This window comes from Tachysurus vachellii, chromosome 19 (assembly GCF_030014155.1).
Source record: "Tachysurus vachellii isolate PV-2020 chromosome 19, HZAU_Pvac_v1, whole genome shotgun sequence".
Taxonomy (NCBI): Eukaryota; Metazoa; Chordata; class Actinopteri; order Siluriformes; family Bagridae; genus Tachysurus; species Tachysurus vachellii.
The window spans coordinates 13674498-13695228 of record NC_083478.1 but is presented as its reverse complement, the minus strand read 5'-3'; the positions used below and the strand labels follow the sequence as shown (position 1 = coordinate 13695228).

At 39.8% G+C, this 20731-nt stretch overlaps 1 protein-coding gene across 2 annotated transcripts; it reads right to left on the bottom strand.

Moving 5' to 3' along the window:
• Window positions 1–9748: 9748 nt before the first annotated feature.
• mapre1b (microtubule-associated protein, RP/EB family, member 1b) lies at window positions 9749–20344 on the bottom strand. 2 transcript variants are annotated; one of them, XM_060893695.1, is made up of 7 exons: window positions 20249–20344; window positions 17690–17813; window positions 16759–16904; window positions 15572–15770; window positions 14810–14916; window positions 14212–14379; window positions 9749–12333 (listed from the first exon to the last, which is right to left on the bottom strand). In XM_060893695.1, exons 2-7 carry the CDS (start codon window positions 17808–17810, stop codon window positions 12283–12285), a joined length of 792 nt encoding a protein of 263 aa, XP_060749678.1. In that variant the 5' UTR covers window positions 17811–17813; window positions 20249–20344; the 3' UTR covers window positions 9749–12282. The 2 variants fall into 2 exon arrangements, with proteins under 2 accessions (XP_060749678.1, XP_060749679.1); XM_060893696.1 differs by having other exon boundaries at window positions 14227–14379.
• Window positions 20345–20731: the final 387 nt, after the last annotated feature.

The following is a 20731-nucleotide window of genomic DNA, read 5'->3' as shown; positions in this document are numbered from 1 at the left end:
GCCAAACCACACCAACCAAACGTTCTGCTTTTATTGAGGTAGTAACACTTCATGGCACCTGTACCTTTTTTTCCCTCACCATGTTTTACCTGTGCAAAGGTTTTACAATGTTGATTCATTTTTTGGGTAAAAGTGACTACATATTGAAATCTACTGTGTATATTTTTGTCAACAGTTATTTGATTATAGATTTTGGTAAGAACCCAAAATTATTATTTAAGCTCTGATGAATCAAAGCATAGAAATTGAGGAAGGTGAACTTTCTTTTTCAAGTGTTTTTTTAAGTGTGTTTTCAAGGTGTACTCTTATTTTAAATAAAATTGTGACATATGCTAAACTCATCCTAGTGTAAGAGTGAAAAGTAAGAAGATTCTATGTTTTTATTAATGATATATATTTAGTATTTTTGAAAGGACTTTTCATTGAAAGTTTCTAAATGATTTTTACTTTGATGGGAAAAATCCCGGGCTCCCATTGTTCCTAGTCTGATTGTCTCTTCTTACGGAGCTACTTCATCAATCCTAATGTTTTACCCCTGGTTGGAGTCTCGTCGCCCGCTGGTCACCCTGCCAGGGACTGATCTGCATGGTCAGCCAGTGACTCATGAGTTTGTTGTGGATGGGGCTGTCATGAGACCAATGTTGCGTCAGTCAGCTGTATGGTCTGGTCTTTATCAGCAATCATTTGAAGACTTAGGAATTAGTGTTGAGTTTGTACTGACCATTAGTACTATACATAGTACATAGTATTATAAACTGTTGTAGAAATGACCATTTACATTTACAATATTTCCTGTCCAGTGTCACCCAAATGAGGATGGGTTCCCTTCTGAACCTGGTTCCTCTCAAGGTTTCTTCCTCATATCATCTCAGGGAGTTTTTCCTTACCACCGTCACCTCCTGCTTGTTCATTAGGGATAAATATTAGAGATATATATTATTTAAAATTATAAATTAATATTTAAAAATTAATTTTAAACTGTAAATGTATGTATTCACTTATTTCCTCTTCTTATTATATATATATTTATTTATTTTTCTCTTCAGTTTCTATACTTCTGTAAAGCTGCTTTGAGACAATGTAAATTGTTAAACGCGCTATTCAAATAAATTGAATTGAATTGAATTTTAGGGGGAGAAAAGGGAAAAGTTGAGTTGTAATTGAGAGGGAGATGAAACAGCCATGACCTCTTGGGTCAGGGTAATTAATAAATATATTGTCGCTGTCGGGCGGAAACCTCGTATCTCCAAAACTCGTATCTTATTTTTCAGGAAATGAAAAAAACGCCGTACCTTATCTGCAGTGCACAGGGTTTAGTCTGCGTTGCAGTGGATTGTCTTGCGCTAAATTCCTGTCCCCAGACAAGCACCAGAACTAGCGGGGGTCAAGATTTTTTTTTCTTTGAGCCCAGTGTTTTGAAGACATTTACCTCAGAAGACGTGTTGATTCGTTGCGACTCTTCTTGAGGAGAAATATGCCGTGAAGCTCTCCCGCGGAGTGAGGAAGAGGTGGACAGTTGAAGTGTCCAATGGAGTTATAATATATAATGGAGTTACAAGTTAATAACTTGTAACCCACGTGGGGACTGACCACGTGGGTTTAGATCACCAGATCTAAAGCATTGATATGTGAAAAAATATGAAATTGACCAAATTTGGACATACGAGTGACGATATATAATAAAGAGGGAAAACTATTAATGAAGAGTGTGTTCTATCATTGATGGCTATTGCAACTATTACACTGGGTATAAGGGTGCAAATGAGGGAGTCATTTAATATATAGGCTGTATCCTTACCTCACGCCCAGTCTTCTTAGAATAAATTCTGGATCTACAGACATGAATATGATAATGAAGTTACTATATAAATAAATGATATGGTAGATAGGGCAGTTGAAGAATTGCTGCTATATGCAGAGTTTTATGCAGGAACCCCTGGGATAAAAGTTCTTCAGGCCCTTTTTCCACTTCTTATTATGAGTTTGTGTTATTACTTAATATACAATATATCCTAAAAGAATGTGGATACCTTACCCCAACACCCCTGACCCCAAAGGTGGGTCTTCTGTGTACTGTTAACACAAAGATGTACACAATTGTATATAACGTGTTTGTATGTTGTAGAATTAAGAGTTCACTTCACCAGATCTAAAGGGCCACAGTGTACCAAGCAAGGTCCATGAAGACACAATTTGCAAAGGTGGGTGCACATGTAGACAAGCAGCCTTCACTGACCCCTGACGTTAACCCCACTGACCTCCTTTGGAATGAATACATATTAAAGTAAGGAATCAAAGTATGAATTTCTGGTATTTTCTTTGCAAAGTCAAAACTAATATAAAAAATGAATACTGTGTGCTCATGTTTTACAAACTGAATTTGACTCTTTGACCATTTTGCTCAACAGTCCTTCCATTTCATAAGTACCAAAGTAATAGCAACTGAGGATACTGAGTATAATAGCAACTGTTGGTATAAATCGTAGCTTCCCAACCCTGCTCCTGGAGAAGCTTCTGTTCAGCATATTTAAAAGTTTCCCTGTTCCCAACACAGTAATTCTACTAATCAGCTTATTAAGACCTTCCTAAGTTGAAAAAGAGCAGGGAAAATGCTCAAATCTACAGAACACGATTGCCTTTTGAAGTTTTAGAAGAGTGTGTACCAAGAGGGAAAGTTTGTGAAGACAGAAGTAACAGCACTAGTAGACTAATATATTTTTTTCTCAGTTGGTGAAAGACTTTATTATTCCTGCACTGGAGTTAAGTACTGTTTAAATAATCAGCTAAATAATGATTCATTCTTTGGAATGAATCTTTGTCAAATCGAATCCTACCTTTGACAATGCTGCAATAAGACTGTATTTAATGGGCAAAGCTAATATTGCATACCAGCATCATGGATGACAGATACTTGGAGATGGGAAAGGGAACACAGAGGAACTCAGGAAGGTTTTGAACATTGTTCTTTAAAACATTACTTCAAATTTATAGAGGATGAAAAGCAGAACGGATTGAGATTAGACAAAGCTCAGCTGTTCGGTGATCCAGCTGTTCTTCCTCACTGATAACTGTTTAGACTTTGCATGCCACTGTAAGCTCTCTCATTGACCTCAAAACCCTGCTATTAGGTCACTCTTGCAACTGCTCATCAACAGTTAGATATCTTCCTCACTGCTGAGTTGAGAAACATGGAGCATTTTTGTTCCCTGACTTAATATTCTCATGTATACATAAGCTACTTCAGGTTTGCAAACCCAATTCAGACTTTTTCTGCCCCCATCTGGACAAATGAGGCGTACGCTGCTTCTCAAACATATTGCTGTTCCTTCAAGAGTTCCTCTGTGTTTTATGGAATTTATTTATTAGACCTTCTTGTTGTGAAATCAGATAAATAACAGATCAACACATTTTTGTTAAATCCAGACAGATTGCAGAAAATCTTTGAAATGTTAATTACAAAAAAGGAGGCTTTTTTATGTTTTTATTTAATGCTGCCCTGATTCAGCTATTCACATAAAAAGATTTATATATCACGCAAGACACAATAATAACTGACTGCACAAATGAACAAGTTCAAATGTTTAATTACATTTGATTCTTACTGCATGTTGATCATCGACTGTTGCCAGCAGTAGTTATACGATGTTGAGCTCCATCTTTACAGACTAGAGACAACTGAGGGTCTTGTGTTACATACTACCAGGGAATGTGGTAGCTCAGTGGTTAAGGTGTTGGGCTACTGATCGGAAGGTCATGGGTTCGAACCCCAGGTCCACCAGGCTGCCACTGCTGGGCCCCTGAGCAAGGCCCTTAACTCTCAGTTGCTCAGTTGTAAGTCACTCTGGATAAGGGTGTCTGCTAAATGCCATAAATGTAAATGTACTACCTCTGTGCTTCAAGGTTTTCTTCCTGGTCCTCCCTTAGTCACCCAGCCACCTCAGCCAAACTAGATGGCTGAAGATTAGTTGAAGAATAAAAAAAATCACCTGGTCTTTTTTCAGTTATCAGCTGTACAGTTTGGGAAAAGAGGGAAAGACTAGTAGAAGCTAGACTAAGAAAGGAAGTGGATATTTGTGAACAGGAGAATGGCTTTCATGCCCAGAAAGAGCATGACTGGTGCAATGTTTGCTCTGAGATTGTTAATGGAGAAGTACAGAGATGGTCAGATGGAGCTGCACTGCATCTTTGTGGATTTAGAGAAAGCGTATGACAGGATGTCGAAAGAGGAGCTATGGTACTGTATGAGGATGTCAGGAGTGGCACAGAAGTACGTCAGAGTAGTTCAGGATATGTTTGAGAGGAGTATGACAGCAGTGAGATGTGCTGTAGGTCATACGGAGGAGTTTAAGGTGAAGGTGGGGCTACAGCAAGGATCGTCTTTGAGTCCCTACTTGTTTGGTATTTTAATATACAGGTTGACAGGTGAAGTCAGACAGGAATCTCCATGGACAATGATGTTTGCGGATGACATTGTGATCTGTAGTGAGAGTAAAGAGCAGATGGAGGAACACTTGGAAGAGATGCTCTGGCAAGAAGAGGAATGAAAGTCAGTCATAGTAAGAGTAAATACATGTGTTTCAACGAGAGGGAAGGACATAGAACAGCCACATTACAGGGACATGAGATCAAAAAAGTGTAGGAGTTTAAGTATTTGTGGTCAACCATCCAGTGTGACGGGGAGTGTGGAAAAGAGGTGAGTGCAGGCAGGTTAGAGTAGGTGGAGAAAAGTGTCAGGAGTGTCGTGTGACAGAAGAGTGTCAGCAAGAATCAAAGGAAAGGCCTACAAGACAGTCGTGAGATGGAGGTAGCAGAGATGAGGATGTTGAGGTTCTCTTTAAGAGTGACGAGGATGGACAAGATTAGAAACGAGCACATCAGAGGGACAGCTCAGGTTAGCTGTTTTGGGGACAAGGTCATAGAGGCTAGATTGAGATAGTTTGGACATGTACAGAGGAGGGAGATGGTTATTGGTAGAAGGATGTTGGAGATGGAGCTGCCAGGTAAGAGGTCAAGAGGAAGGCCAAAGAGGAGATATATGGATGTGTTAAAAGAGGACTTGAAGGTAATTGATGCAAGAGTAGAGGATGCTGAGGATAGAGTTAAGTGGAAACAAATGATTCACTGTGGCGACCCCTAATGGTAAAAAAGCTGAAAGTAGAAGAAGCTGTCCAGTTTGGGGGAGTCTGTGCATATGATTCTTGCTGACAGCAGTGGAACTTGATGTGATCTACTGTTGTAGCTCATCCACCTCAATGTGTCCAGACATTTGATGCTGGATTTATCAATTTAGCAATAAGGTGAGAAAAATGATCAATGGACCAAGGGACTTTCCAACCTAAGTGTGCATGCTCTCTACAGTATATTTCAAATACTTTCTTTTGAGGCACCGTGAATAAAATGTTTAATGCTTCAATACTGTACATGGTGGCTAAATCATACACTTACACATGAGTGTCTTTCTTGATGAATATTAGTTCAGATAATCATCCTGTAAATATAAAAACAAACTATTAGTGTATATTATTTACTTATATTAGTGATGGATTCCAAAAATATACAACATATACTAAATAGCTCAAATATAAAACTTGAAGAATCTCCTATCAGATCTGGTTAAAAATGTGAGTTAGATAAAGTTCTTGTTATGTTCGTATTAACTGGTGGAGTGCATGTACAAGCAGCATAGACAACTGCTTCTTTGTGACAGCGATGAAATCATATGATTAGGCCTGGCCTCTTTCTTCCTATAATCCTCAGTGAACCACAATGTCTCAGCCCAGAGGCATTTCTTTTCATAGTGAGACTTCCACCAACAGCCCCACAATGCATCGCTCTAAGGTCTGGAGCATTTATGTACTTATTTTAAAGATTAAAGCTTGACCTTATACAATGGCTTGAACATTTGGCCCATGATATAGATCAGCCAAAACAAGACCCTTTTCTATCCCACAGTGTGCAGGTTTCATTAAGGAGTTCTTATATACATTTGCAAGTACAAGGAAATTGCAGCTTTGTATGAGAGTATACATACTGACTGCATATGCAGAACCCATAGGCTTCTCTATTTTTCAATTGAATTTATTTGTATAACACTTGGGGGGCACGGTGGCTTAGTGGTTAGCACGTTCGCCTCACACCTCCAGGGTCGGGGTTCGATTCCCGCCTCCACCTTGTGTGTGTGGAGTTTGCATGTTCTCCCCGCGCTTCGGGGGGTTTCCTCCGGGTACTCCGGTTTCCTCCCCCAGTCCAAAGACATGCATGGTAGGTTGATTGGCATCTATGGAAAAATTGTCCCTAGTGTGTGATTGAATGAGTGTGTGTGTGTGTGTGTGTGTGCCCTGCGATGGGTTGGCAGTCCGTCCAGGGTGTATCCTGCCTTGATGCCCAATGACGCCTGAGATAGGCACAGGCTCCCCGTGACCTGAGGTAATTCGGATAAGTGGTAGAAAATGAATGTATAACACTTTTAACAATTGACATTGTTTCAAAGCAGTTTTATAGAAGCATAGAAACAGAAAAAGAAAATTCAAACTAAGTTACCTAGCTAGGTTTTGTCTCTAACATCTATCCCTAATGAGCAGGCCTAAGGACGATTGTGGTCAAGGAAAAAATCCATGAGATGATATGAGGAAGAAACCTTGAGAAGAACCACACTCAGAAGGTAACCCATCCTCATTTGGGTGACACTAGACAGTAAATGTCAATGTAAACAAAAGCACAAAGCTGACTGACGCAGTGGCAGTTCAAAGATGGTGTGATTCTCCCCAAGTGGTTTTATCCTCAGTAATCCTATGGTTCACAGGTTGTCCATGCAGATCTATCTCCAGCACAGCGCACCACCAAGCAACAAGACTCAAACCAGGGGTAGGGCATCAAGAATCAGGAAAGAAGAAGTTGTCACACTAGGGACTCGTAATTGGCATGTAAAAAAGTTTCTTTCTTACTCTGTGATTCTCACCTTCAGTCGAAAACAGTAGCTGTATGGTGCAGGATAAAATATTACTAGAGTGAGAGGTTCCAATAACCAATACAGTACTGAATCATCAAAAGAACACAATATTTGTACCTGAGTGACTCTTAGCCTCATTAAAAACATATTAGTGTCCTAGTGGTTCTTATTCTCAAACAATATCAGTATTGGCATTTGAGTGGAATTCGTCCTCAAAAAGGATTACCATCAAGAGGGAGCTGTACTGATGCTGTCAGCAGTTATTGTCCCACATAGAAAAAGTTATTAAAAATTATAGTGCTGTCAAAAGAGTACACTGTTCTTGTATATCACTACATTGGAAATGAATTCAGTAGTTAATGCATTGGACTACTGATCAGGAGGTTGTGAGTTTGAATTTCAGGACCAACAATCTGCCACTCCTGGGCCCATGAGCAAGACTCTTAAACCTCATGTTGTGTAAGGAGATTAAAGTAAGTTGCTCAGGATAAGGATGTCTGCCATATTCTGTAAAGGACTGTGTTATAGACATTTTGTAGTAGAGTGTTAGGCATAATATTTAAGCATTGCCCTCTCATCTGTGAGTTCAACACCCAACAATGCCACAGCAACCCATAGCAGGAGGGAGGGCATACTACTTCATTTTCCTTTTAGTCACAGTAACACTACACAATTGTGGATGTCTGTGAGCTAAAGTTCCTACTTATGCATGTGGAAAAAGGCAGTTAGCACTTTCCTCCAAGTAGATTACTCTGGCTGGCTTCAGGGAACCATGGCTTAGCCTTCACTCTCTCTCTCTGTGGTAAATATTTTATGATGGGAAGAGCTGACTGGCAGGTGGAAATTGGTAAGTGTCCAAACTGGGGAGAAATGTATGCCAGGGCATTTATCAGCGTGAGGGTATTTACAGTATGAGTGTGGAATCATTTATCATTGAGAGGGTATTTATGGACATGGGGTATGTATGGGTGTGGGGGAATTTTGGTTGTGGGGCATTTATTAGGGTATTTATGGGTGTGGTGCATTTATCTTTGTGGTATTTATAGGCTTGGGGATAGAAATCTCAAGGGAGGAATTCTAAGTGTTAATGCTTTTTGCGGTAGGGTGTATTTATAGATGTGGGGGAATTTAGCTGTGGGGGTTATTTAATGGCATGGGATCATGTAGCTGTGGGGCTACAAAGTTACATGCTCCCGTAATTACAAAGTTTCTTCCCTGTGAGCATATCCCAATTAGCCTGCAATTTGTTATGCAAGACTAAGTTCCGTGTCACACTGCAAAATGGGTAAAGCTGTTCCATGAAGCTGTCAACATTGAAATGATCATTCTAAACCCAACTAAATATGTCTGAAAAATCCTTGGCACCAACTTTATTGCTAAGAAACACACTACAGTTACCAAACTGTGGAAGAGACTGGAGGAAGAGTGAACCAAGATCCCAGCAATGTGAGAGACTAGTGCTCTCCTGCAGCTGCAGATTTGCTGAGGTCATTCAAACAAGGGCTTCTAAAGTTCCTACTGATTTCTAACTCTCAAAGGTTTAGCTGTAATCCTCTATGTGGTATAGTAGTATCGAATTAAGTCACTGTGTTTTCCTCAAAATTAATGTTTTTGTTGAAGTGCCTTGGTCCATTTAAAACATGTTGTGTTTTGTTAGGATCCTTGTCACTACTTGTACCTGCAACCAATCAGGCTGCACAGGTAGTCAAGATCCTCCAGGATGTCACAAGGAACTATATGTCCCCCAGCACAGTTTTAAGAGCATGGGGGATACCAGGAAACACATAATTACACAGGGAGAGATGGACAGGGCCGCAGAAGGGCATGAAACAAGCAGCAGGACCAGTCTCTGCTCCTTCATGGGAAAAGGAACAGGAGGAACACTTCCAGGACCCTACAAAATGACCTCCAGCAGGCTACTGCACATTGTCAGAAACAGACTCCATGAGGGTGGCAAGAGGACCTGACATCTTCTATTGGGACCTATGCTCACAGCCAAGCACCATGCACCTCGATTGACATTTGCCAGAGAACACCAGAATTGGCAAATCCTCCACATGTGACAGACATGAAGGAATCATTCAGCATGACCAGGTTGGTGAACTAGTGATGGTAAGGGAAGAAATATCCTTGGAGGGTCTTACAGACCTCCAAGTGCTAGCCAATGGTACCCTTACATTGCTGTTAGGTACCAACATGAAATTCTCAGAGCCATTGTTGAAACTTACACTGGAGCACTGGGCCCTGGGTTCCTCCTGGTGCATGGTGCAGGGATGACAAAACCATCACTGACTGGACCTCATGTTCCCCAGACCTGAATCCATTTAAGAACCCCTGGGTCGTTATGTATCAAAGTGTCCAAAGCCACCAAGTAGCACAGACCACAGATTGTCCCTGGGCTCATTGATGCCCTGATTCAGGTCTGAGAGGAGATCCACCAGGACACCATCCACCATCTGATCAGGAGCATGCCCAGATGTTGATGGTAGTTATGGGCATGGGTGTACACAATACTAACAAATTAAGAATCGCTGTAATGAAATTCAGGCAAATTGGATCAGCCTGTAATTTATATTTTTTATTTTGAGTTTTGCTGTGTTTTTTACTATAGCCTTGATTGGATTGATGACTTTGGTTTCTATTCACCACCGTCACATTTTGTTCTAAACAAATTACATAGTGTAAATAAGTAAAGATTTTCTCTCATTCATCGAGATCCAAAGTGTGATTTTTTTTTATCAGCATACCAACATTGTATACAAACAAGGGTGGAGACGCAATGGAAAGAACAGCTTATCATTACAGGAATGTAATACTGTTTTATTTGTAAGAAACTGATGATGACAGATACAGTTTAAAAAGGAGAAATTCCACACACCATAGTACAAAAAAGAAGTTTGCACCACAGGAAGACAGAAAACAAAAGGATACACAAGCCACACTAAGCTCACAGTGTAAGTAGTCATCTCAGTAGATGATCATGAAGTCCATAGAATGAAAAGATCAAGATTGGGAGAGGAGCACCATTGCGATTTGCTTACTTCTGATTTTTAAACCTGGATACATTACAACAACATTTTATCATCATACAGCACAAATGAAAAAGGAAAAATTGATCATCAGATTGATTATGTAACATTCCATACTGTTTTATTTGCACATCAGATGTACTTTAATCAAAGCACTCTGCTCATCAGCGTCATTAAGAAAACATGACCCAAGGTTCTCAAAACCACATTAACGTAATCTTGTGATAGGATACAAATTTAAACTGTAAAGTCGCTGGTGTTGAAGACTCAGCCATCTCATTTTCCAAGTAAGTCAGGCAGTGTTGCATGAGCACAAACATTGGCAGTGCTGGGCAGAGGGTATGACATTGGCAAGAACTAAAGGAATAAAAATTGTAAAAAGCCAAAAACCCAAATGTACTTGAATAGTCAGCTAATAAACACAGAAGAGCTGCTATATTACTGCTACAAGAGAAGATTAGCACAGTGATAAAAAAAAAAAAAAAATAACGAAAAAACAAGGAACGCCTACATTATCTATGCCCTATTCCACACAGCTGACCATAAATAAAAAATTGTGATGTTAGGATTTTGAGATCCAACTTATAGTACTAAGAATTACAGGATGCAGGAGGTTTAATTTTCTGGTATTTTTTTTTATCAGGAGAGGTGTCTTTTTGTTCCCCAAATGGAATGTAAATGTAAAAAGTGGGTAAAAAATAAATAAATTTAAAATAAAAAAAAGACAATATAAAATCTATCACAGTATGTTCATAGATGTACCATACACTCTATGGCCAAAAGCATGTGAACACCTGACCATAACAGCAATGTGATAATATCAGAAATGTGGAAGCACAGAATGCTGACAGTGTGCCAGGCTTTTTACATCAGCACCTGACTTCATTACTCTATTGGCTGAATAAGCAAATTCCCCCAGTCTAGTGAAAAGCCTTTCGATTAGAGTGGAGCTTATAACAGCAAAAGGGGATAAATGTGGAATCAGATGTTCAACAAGCACATACTGCTGTGATGGACAAACCTTTGGCCATGTTGAGCGTTTCTATTGGGCTTAAGCTGAATCCTAGAAACTAGGTAGATGTTAGTAGATTCGTTAGGGAGAAAAGGAAGACTGAATTTCTGCACCTATTTCATATACTTTGGAGTCAAATACGTCAATGAAAAACTAAACAGAAATGTTCAAACATTTTTTAATTCGATTCAAACACTTGCCAATACAGAAAGTGAATTCTACCAAGGCAGAGATTAAAAGTTGTGAAATGGTAAAATGATACATTAAATATTAAATTGTAAAAAAAAAGTCTATGCACTCAAAGTGCGTAAATTAATATTTGTTTTGCCAATTATTTGTTTGTCCTCTGAATCCACCGCTGTAGTGGACAGTTAATTAAAATTATCATCATTTTTTAGACACAAGCAAATCAATTAGTAAAAATGATGTCACAGAGGACGATTTTGCAACTATGCTGGTAATGCCACAGTTACAAAAATATCCCAAATGATCACGAAGAAACAGTTACTAATCACAATCATGGCAGTTTGTGGCCAATTTTGGAAAGTTCATAAACAAAATCAACCTTCTTTGCAGCAAAACTGACTTCCTAGACCATGAGAAAATTTTCTGACACACAAACAAAGACAAACACAGACATCAGACTGGTCTCCCTCCACTCAGTCTATAAGGCACAGTCACAGGATCAAAGCTGGAGAAAAGGTGACTGCAACAAGCCTTTCACTAAAAATAATCGCATAGGAATAAAATGCAATGTAAACTAATGAAAAGGTGAAAATTTTAAAGGATTGTTTTGCTAATTCACATCTGAGCCAAATGCAAAATCTAAGATTTTGTGAAGGAAGTACATTGTTAAATATTAAAACATGATTAGTATAGCATTATTATAATATTGAAATACATGCCATCCATCTTGTGAGGGGAAAAACTAAAACATCCCCTCTATTCACACTGTGGCCAAAAGAAACAGTCAAAGATGAATATCTAATGAGGAATAAAGTTGCAGGTTCCCCTGTAGCTGAAGGAACTTTACGTGATACTTCATGCTCCATCTCTCCTGAACCCAGCGAGATCAGTTGAGCAGCCACGTCTAGACGAGCACATCTTCTCTCAGAAGGTTTCGGAGGATCTTCTTCTAATGTAGCTACTTTAATTCTGGATGCAACCCAAATTACTTTCCATACAGCGTTCATTGTGTCCGAAATGCGTAACATGATCCGAGACAGCAGGAGGGAGTGAATGTGTAGAGATGAGGGAGGAGACAAGGACAAAATTGGATCTAGTTATAAGTATTAGAACTCCTCCTGGTCTTCTGCTTCAGCATCTGGTATGACAAAGCCCTCCTAGAATAGTGACAGAAGAGAAAGAGAAAACAAGTGTCATGGATTTGAGAAGCTTCATAGATCCTTAAATTAGGCTCTGTTTAGAATTGACACACAGTCGTATGCAAAAGTTTAGGAACCCCTGACAATTTCTATGATTTTCATTTATAAATATTTGGGTGTTTGGATCAGCAATTTTATTTTGATCTATCAAATAACTGAAGGACACAGTAATATTTCAGTAGTGAAATGAGATTTATTGGATTAACAGAAAATACGCAATATGCATCAAAACAAAATTAGACAGGTGCATAAATTTGGGCACCCCAACAGAAAAATCACATCAATATTTAGTAGAGCCTCTAGACAGCATTTAGACACTTCCTATAGCCTGTAATAAGTGTCTAATAAGTGACCATTCCTACTTACAAAACATCTCCAGTTAGGTTTGACGGTTGCCGAGCACGGACAGCCCGCTTCAAATCACACCACAGATGTTCAATGATATTCATGTCTGGGGAGTGGGATGGCCATTCCAGAACATTGTACTTGTTCCTCTGCATAAATGCCCGAGTAGATTATGAGGAGTGTTTTGGGTCGTTGTCTTGTTGAAATATCCAGCCCCTGAGTAACTTCAACTTTGTGACTGATTCCTCAACATTCTCAAGAATATGCTGATATTGAGTGGAATCCATGCGACCCTCAACTTTAACCAGATTCCCAGTACCGGCACTGGCCACACAGCTCCATAGCATGATGGAACCTCCACCAAATGTTGGGTAGCAAGTGTTTTACTTGGAATGCTGTGTTCTTTTGCCACCATGCATAACGCCCCTTGTTATGACCAAATAACTCAATCTTTGTTTCCACACTCCACCTTATTCCAAAATGAAGCTGGCTTGTTCAAATGTGCATTTGCACACCTCAGGCGACTCCGTTTGTGGCGTGTGTGCAGAAAAGGCTTCTTTCGCATCACTCTCCCGTACAACTTCAACCTTGTGCAAAGTGTGCTGAATTGTTGAACGATGCACAGCGATACCATCTGCAGCAAGTTGATGTTGTAGGTCTTTGGAGGTGGTCTGTGGGCTGTTTTTAACCGTTCTCACCATCCTTTGCCTCTCCAATATTTTATGCGGCCTGCCACTTCTGGCCTTAACAAGAACTGTGCCTGTGGTCTTCCATTTCCTCACTATGTTCCCCACAGTGGACATTGACAGCTTATATCTCTACAAATAGATAACTATTTGTAGCCTTCCCCTAAACCATAATGTTGAACAATCTTTGTTGGGTGCACCTGTCTATGAATGTCAAGGCTTAATGAGCTCAACAAACTAATTGTGTGTTCCAGTTAATCAGTGCTAAGTAGTTACAGGTATTCAAATCAACAAAATGGCAAAGGTGCCCAAATGAAATTACTGATCCAAACACATACATATTGATCCAAACACGTACGTACGTACACACATTTTTGGCCAATTTTGCACTCTTGACTAGAGCCATGGATCAAATGTGTCATTGTCTGAGCTCAAACCTGAGATCTCCACATAGCAAGGAGAATGGCATTATGTCGGCCAATCTTATGTCTGACTGAATATCACACTGACCAGTTTACAACAATTTGAAAAACAAGTTACAAAAGTTTAATGCAAGTCCCATAATAAACATGCAGGACAAGGCCAAAGAATAAAAACACAAATGACCAGAATAAGAGTAACAGTTAACAGATCTTACTAGTCGCTAGAAATTCTAGCCTTCTTTCCCATTTTATTCTGTATTAATCACAAAATGTTGCATTCCTTTTAATTCATTGGTCACTGCTCTTATCCCTTACACATTTATGATGTAGCTACTATAAATACACACCGAGCCACAGCTGTGAATGTATTAGTGTCATCCAACCTGCTCTTCACTCACATCTGTGGCATAGAGAATATCCACAATCCTCTGCAGGGTAGGGTCTCCCTCACTCTCCTTCTCCTGGCAGATCAGCTCAATGTTCCTCAATTTGCCAAAGTAAAAGTCTCGCTCCTTCTCCATGTCCTGGATTGTGGACTTCAGGATATTCAACTGAGAAAGAGAAGACAATGATGTTCTTAAAAAAAAAAAAAAACACCTTTAAAGAGTGTCTTTCCTTCATTTAGTGAGTAACAATTTATGTGAATAAAAAAAGTCCCTCGTGTTTTTGCTACAAACTGTAAGGCCAGAAATGGCAGTACTCCATAAGTCTACAGCAACATGACTTGTCTGTCTGGCAAAGGCCTCAGGTTTCTTTAATAAGCCGAATCCTTGACTTAAAACCACGTCTCACTCACTTCATTCCAATCACTGAAAATGTTTCACCATTTTGAAAAACCCACAAACCCACAACAACTTATAACAACCATAACCTGATGGTACATGACCAGTTTTAGAACTACTGCTCACAAGATATGCAAACAAAAATGACCTTTTTGCTTACAATTGCTGTTTAATTTGTCCTAAATCATATCATGGATACCTCTTGTATAAGTTCTGCCCTTTCATCGTCGCCACCGGCACCTGGCCTCCGTGCTGAACTGGGAGTCATCTTGGGTGCTACCTTGGCCACAGCCGCCCTTTGTGGTGCTGAAATAAACAAACCAACAGTTATATAAAATAATTACCAAAAAAAAAGTCCAAAACCAAAAAGTCCAACTGTATGCATCAGGATGGAAAATCAAAATATTAGAAATGTATGATATATATGAATTCCATGAATAATACACTTATGAACACTATTATTTAGCACCATAATGCTAAGATAGTGTCCATTACTTTCCATAAGGAGTGACTTTACTGTTAATAGACAGGTACAACATTTCAGCATGGCGTAAAAATTGGCATGAAAACCTAGTGTTTTATGGAGAAAAAGACTTCAGCATGATTCAGTATGTTTAGTTTTTACAATAAGCTACACAACATGCTATACACATATCTAAAATAACTAGGAAACTAATGCATTAATCAGTTGTCGTAGGTCTGCCGGCAGTCTCCTTGATTCTGACCTGACACAAGAAAGAGTGACACTGGCTATCTTGTGACACTAGCACTTCACAACAGTCAGAAGAAAATAATGCTGTAATAATGTAGCAATGCTGCAAGCAATCAAAGCTTCTTGAATGTACTTGGAAAACTAAACCCTTACATGTTGATTAAGGCAAGCACTGAGTGTATAAAAAAACCTCAATTGGATTCTGCTTTGCAAGTCATAGCATGCTAAGGCTCATCCAAATGAACCAACCTGCATTCATGATCTTTTTGGGCTTGTTGAGAGCAGGCATAGCTGGGTTGGGCACGGGCATTGTGTCCTGCCCCTGGCGTGCCTCCACTGGGTCATACTCTTTTCCGTCATAGTTGGCATCAAAAAACTTCTTAAACCACTGCACAAACTCAAAGTTGTCCTGGAACTTGCCCTTTATCAACTTGTCAACAGGGATAATCTAAGGCAGGGAGGAGATGGTTAAACACCAAAGTGACCATTAGACGAGCAATACATTTAGAGCACAAACTAGCAAGGTGAAAGAGAGAAGAAAGGGAGGTGACGTGCACACTGCATAGTGCCTCACTTTTATTGGAGGTATAGATAAGATCGCCTATGCTTATCTGATCTTGCAATCAACTTACGCATACAACTTTCCTCTACAAAGATGTACTTAGAAACCTAAGCTGAATTCTGCTCTGAAACATAACTGCCCTCCTTCTCTAACTGCCAAAGCTGTGAACAAACAGGAGACTGTTTCATTAGTAATCCAGCACATGCGCTGATCATTTGGCATTGCACAGCTATAGTGGGTGTATATACACAGGGTGACCCAAAAGGCACCATAGACAGGGGAAATTAACACTTGTTAGCGAGATATTTTCCAAAAAATGTTCCCATTCTAACAAAAAGAAGCAGTTCCTCCAGGATTTTGTAATTGCCGGAATGAATTTATAATCAAGAATCCTCCATGCTGTTTGAAAGCACTTACAAATTTCTACATTTCTGCACATTTTCTGCAGATTTCAGGCAAGAGACCTCACTCGTAACAACATGCATTACGCCAAAGGTCTCTGCACTGAACATTACAGCTACTATAGGAAGTGCGGGAATGTGTCTCTTGACTGGTAGTAGTTTAAAAGAAAAGTCCTGCTTGTGCAATTTCATCAAATCAAGTAATTTTCTGCAAGAAAAAAGCACTGAAAACATCAAGATGCATCACAAATTTTGAAGAGAATGTTTTGTCGGTAAATTGGTAAATAACGTCCCCCGTTTCCCCTTGGTATAGAGACTTTTGGTTTGGAATTTAGTTTCCAGAGTTTGAGAACACAAACGGTTGCTAAGGAAAAACTTACTTTCTCTAGTGATATTATATGACATGATAAGCAGTTTTGAGAAATTATTTCAAATATAGGTTTGAAAAGTTAGAGTAGAGTTAGAGTACTCACTTTGTCGACACCCATTTTCTTGAATCCAGCTTGCAAGATCTTAAAATTATGAATGTATTCATGCTCTAACTTTGCTGAAAATTTGACTTTCTTCAAAGGCACACAGCCAGGAAAGAGCATGTCCATAAACTGGCAATAGGCACCACCTGTGTGGCAAAAACAAAAGTCATTCAAATATTTAATGATTAATTCAAATGATTTAATAAGGTTATACTCAATGTTTTCCTTGTTGTTTGGTATACATTATATATAATAAAGCAACTGATTTCTCTAGATATGCTCACATCCACTTTAACCGGAACACCAGTAAATATATACAGTTGTCCCATTAGACAACCATGTGGCAGCAGCACAATGCATACAATCATGCAGATACAGGCCAAGAGCTTCAGTTAATGTTCACATCAAACATCAGGCTGAAGAAAATTGTGATCTGTGTAATTTCACAGTTCTGTGGGTGATGAACCTTGTTGATAAGAGAGATCAGAAGAAAATGGACAGTTGGCATTGCCAAGAAGCATATAGTAACTCATAAGTACTCTTTACAAGTGTGATATTCTGCTGTAGTAGCCCATCCACCTCAAGGCTTTATGTGCTGTGCATGCTGAGATGCTTTTCTGCTCACCACAGTTGTAAAAAGGGATTATATAAGTTACCACTTCCTTCCAGGCAGCTCTTAGCTGTCTCAACCCACAGAATTGCCACTAACCGGTAATAAAGAACTGTTTTTTGAACAGTTTTCCTCATTCTGATGATTAATATGCACTTTAGCTGAAGCTCTTGACCTGTAGCTGCATGATTTTATGCAATATGCTGCTGCAACATGATTGACTGATTAGATAAATGCAGAGATTCTTAGGTGTACAGTTGTTCCTATAAAAGGTCTATTTTCACCATATTTTCCTACACTTGCACCTAGCACAAGCCTCACCTGAACATAGTAGCTCAATCTTTGTGAGGTTCATCTGTAAAGACTCGTTGATCCACGCAAGCATGTCATGGCGACTCAGGTTGTCGCTCGTCACTGAAGTCGAGTATACATTTACAGCCATGTTCTAGAATTAGACAGGAGCATAGAAACAGATGATATAAGCAATACAATATCATATTTAATTAGTGCCTGCGTCCCCAGTACCTCATGGTGGCTGCAAGCATAACAACCTGCTACTGGAAAAAGCAGGTGCAGCTGAATCACTTCCTGAAAGTTAGCAGGTGTGACTCAAAGTTTAAAGGCAGAACTGTCTGTGATTCAGACTGGAATGTTTTATTTCAATGACTCATTCGTTTTGATTTGATATTTATTAAAGACTTAAGGTGGGTAGAATAGAATAGAAGCCTTTGTCACATATAAATTACAGCACAGTGAAATTCTCTCCACATATCCCAACTTTGGAAGTTGAAGTCAGAGTGCAGGGTCGGCCATGATACAGCACCCCTAAAGCAGTGAGGACTAAAGGCCTTGCACAAGGGCCCAACAGCTGCAGTGTGGCAGTGCTGGGGCTTAAATACTGATCCTCTGACCAGCAACCCAGAGCCTTAATCCACTCGAGCCACCGCTGCACTGTTAGGTGTATAAAACATTCTGGATGCAAATTAGCAGCTCAGTGACTCTGGACTACTGTTTAGATGTTTGAGAGTTTCAGCCCTGCCAAGCTGCTACTGCTGCAAAATAGTATGAGAGGTGTGATTTGGTTCCGTATCTTGATGCGTTTCCTTTTTTAAGACAGGAAATCACAGGGCAAGCATGTTAATAGGCTTGGCTGAACACATCAGCAAACAGCATTTGAGATACACCACACCTCCTGCTGAGTCTAAGCAGTGGCTTATCAAAACAGGAACAATTTGAGCTGCCATAATCTCGCTTTGCATGTTCCATATCCTGGAGCATAGACTTTGTTGGTCCCAGGCAGTGGCTTTATGTTGCCCACAGCAATGACAATATTAAACTAGTGGTTAAAAAAGCCATTTAAAATGAGGTAGTAAAAATAAAACTATCAAGAAACAAGCTTTTTGGACAACACTCACTCTCTCTCATATACACCTAAATGTGCTGTGTCTTTGTGTCTAAGGCTTGCTTGCAGTTTCATACACACCCATTAGCTGGATCACAGCACACAGACCATTACAGCTTGAGCAGTCATGAAGATTTTGGAGATGAGTGCAGACATGCATTGTGTGAGAATAAAATGCATGCAATTAAACAAATGACTCAGATCAGATTCTTACAAGCTGCTGCACTATCGTTTGTCCTGTACAGGTTATTTACAGAGGATGCAAACTAAATAAGTACATAACGAATAAACGGTAATTAATAGTTTATTATTACAAAAATAAAATCCACATACTGACATTTGTTTCTAGTGTCTAGAGACTCGTACAAAAAACGCAAATTTCCCTTCATCCGAGTTACGAGTTTTATTTGGATAAAAACATCTTTCAGAATGACAGTGTGTGTGATTACAGACCCTCAGTTACAGTGAGGAAGAGGAGCCAGGCCTCGTTTGGGCCACACAGTGCTGCTCTTCCTCACATGACCAAGTTAACGAAATGTTTAACTAACGCCGAAACTAAACACCAAACACACGTCTCACGACGCTCCTCGTATTACAAGTACAAATGTGTTCACTGCGTCCGTTTCCTGTTTCCAGCAGCACACCGAACACTACGTGATGTAGCAGAGCAGAAAAACCCTAGAAATTCAGACACGACTCAAAACATAACCACGACTATAACAGCAAACTGACCACTCGAGGCGAATTAACCTGCTAAACGACCTAATAAACAGCTTCAGCGACTAAAAGACTCGACACATCTATAAATAAGACTCCAATAAAGGGAAGTAACGTTAGCATGTAGCTTAGCAAAGCCGGCTAATAGCTAGCGGGCTAACTGAGCAGACAAGCTAGCGGGCTAAGTTAGCAGACAAGCTAGCGGGCTAAGTGAGCAGACAAGCTAGCGGGCTAAGTGAGCAGACAAGCTAGCGGGCTAAGTGAGCAGACAAGCTAGCGGGCTAACTGAGCAGACAAGCTAGCGGGCTAAGTGAGCAGACAAGCTAGCGGGCTAAGTGAGCAGACAAGCTAGCGGGCTAAGTGAGCAGAATAACGGAGCTACCGGTGTTTAGCCACATTAGCGTCATATATGTAGCTTCGCTAACGTATCGTACAGAAAGTCAAAGACATTAATGTGATAAAACGACATCGGGGAAACTTTTACAAGAGTTATTTCTGAACTAGGACGTGTTTAATGAGCGGATATGATTCCAATGTGCGTCTTATTCAGACTTCATATTAACGCTTTGTCTCATTGCAGCGAGCAGCTAACAATCCCTACATCCAGCCCCAAAACTTCCTACATTCACTTTACACTCGCATTCTCACGCGGTCTAGAACACACGTGTTCTTTAGCACGTCTGAAATAGCTCCTTTTAGTCAATTAAAGCGCAAGTCGAACTAATAAGCCGGGTTTAGAAGCTCGGTGTTGTGTTTATTACCTCCTCTTTGCCGGCGCTCCCTTTTTTTTGGTCGGTTTGTTCAGACAGATGTTGACGTCACGGCGTAACAGTGTGAACCGGAAATAAAGTTGAAAGAAGGTCGTGTGGAGAAAAAAGCTCTCACGCCAAATGAAAAGACTTAATGGGTTTTTGTGAAGCCTTTAAAGAACTGCAATTTCTATGAACTTGTTAAAGAATCACCTTTATTTCAGTTTATAATCTCACCTAGATCTTAGCTGTATCTAGGTGGATCCAGTGGTTAGGGCTCAAGCTCCAGCAATGCACAAGCTGCCACTGTTGGCCAATTAAGCAAGGTCCAGTGGCACTGTATCATAGCCCCAACCTCCTTAGTTGGTATATGTGAAGAAAAGAATTCCACTGTGCTGTAATGTATTTGTGGCGATAATAAAAGCCCCATTTTCATCATTTCATATCTATAGTTTTTCCACATTTACTTTGACTCCACATCTACCAAAATGCCCC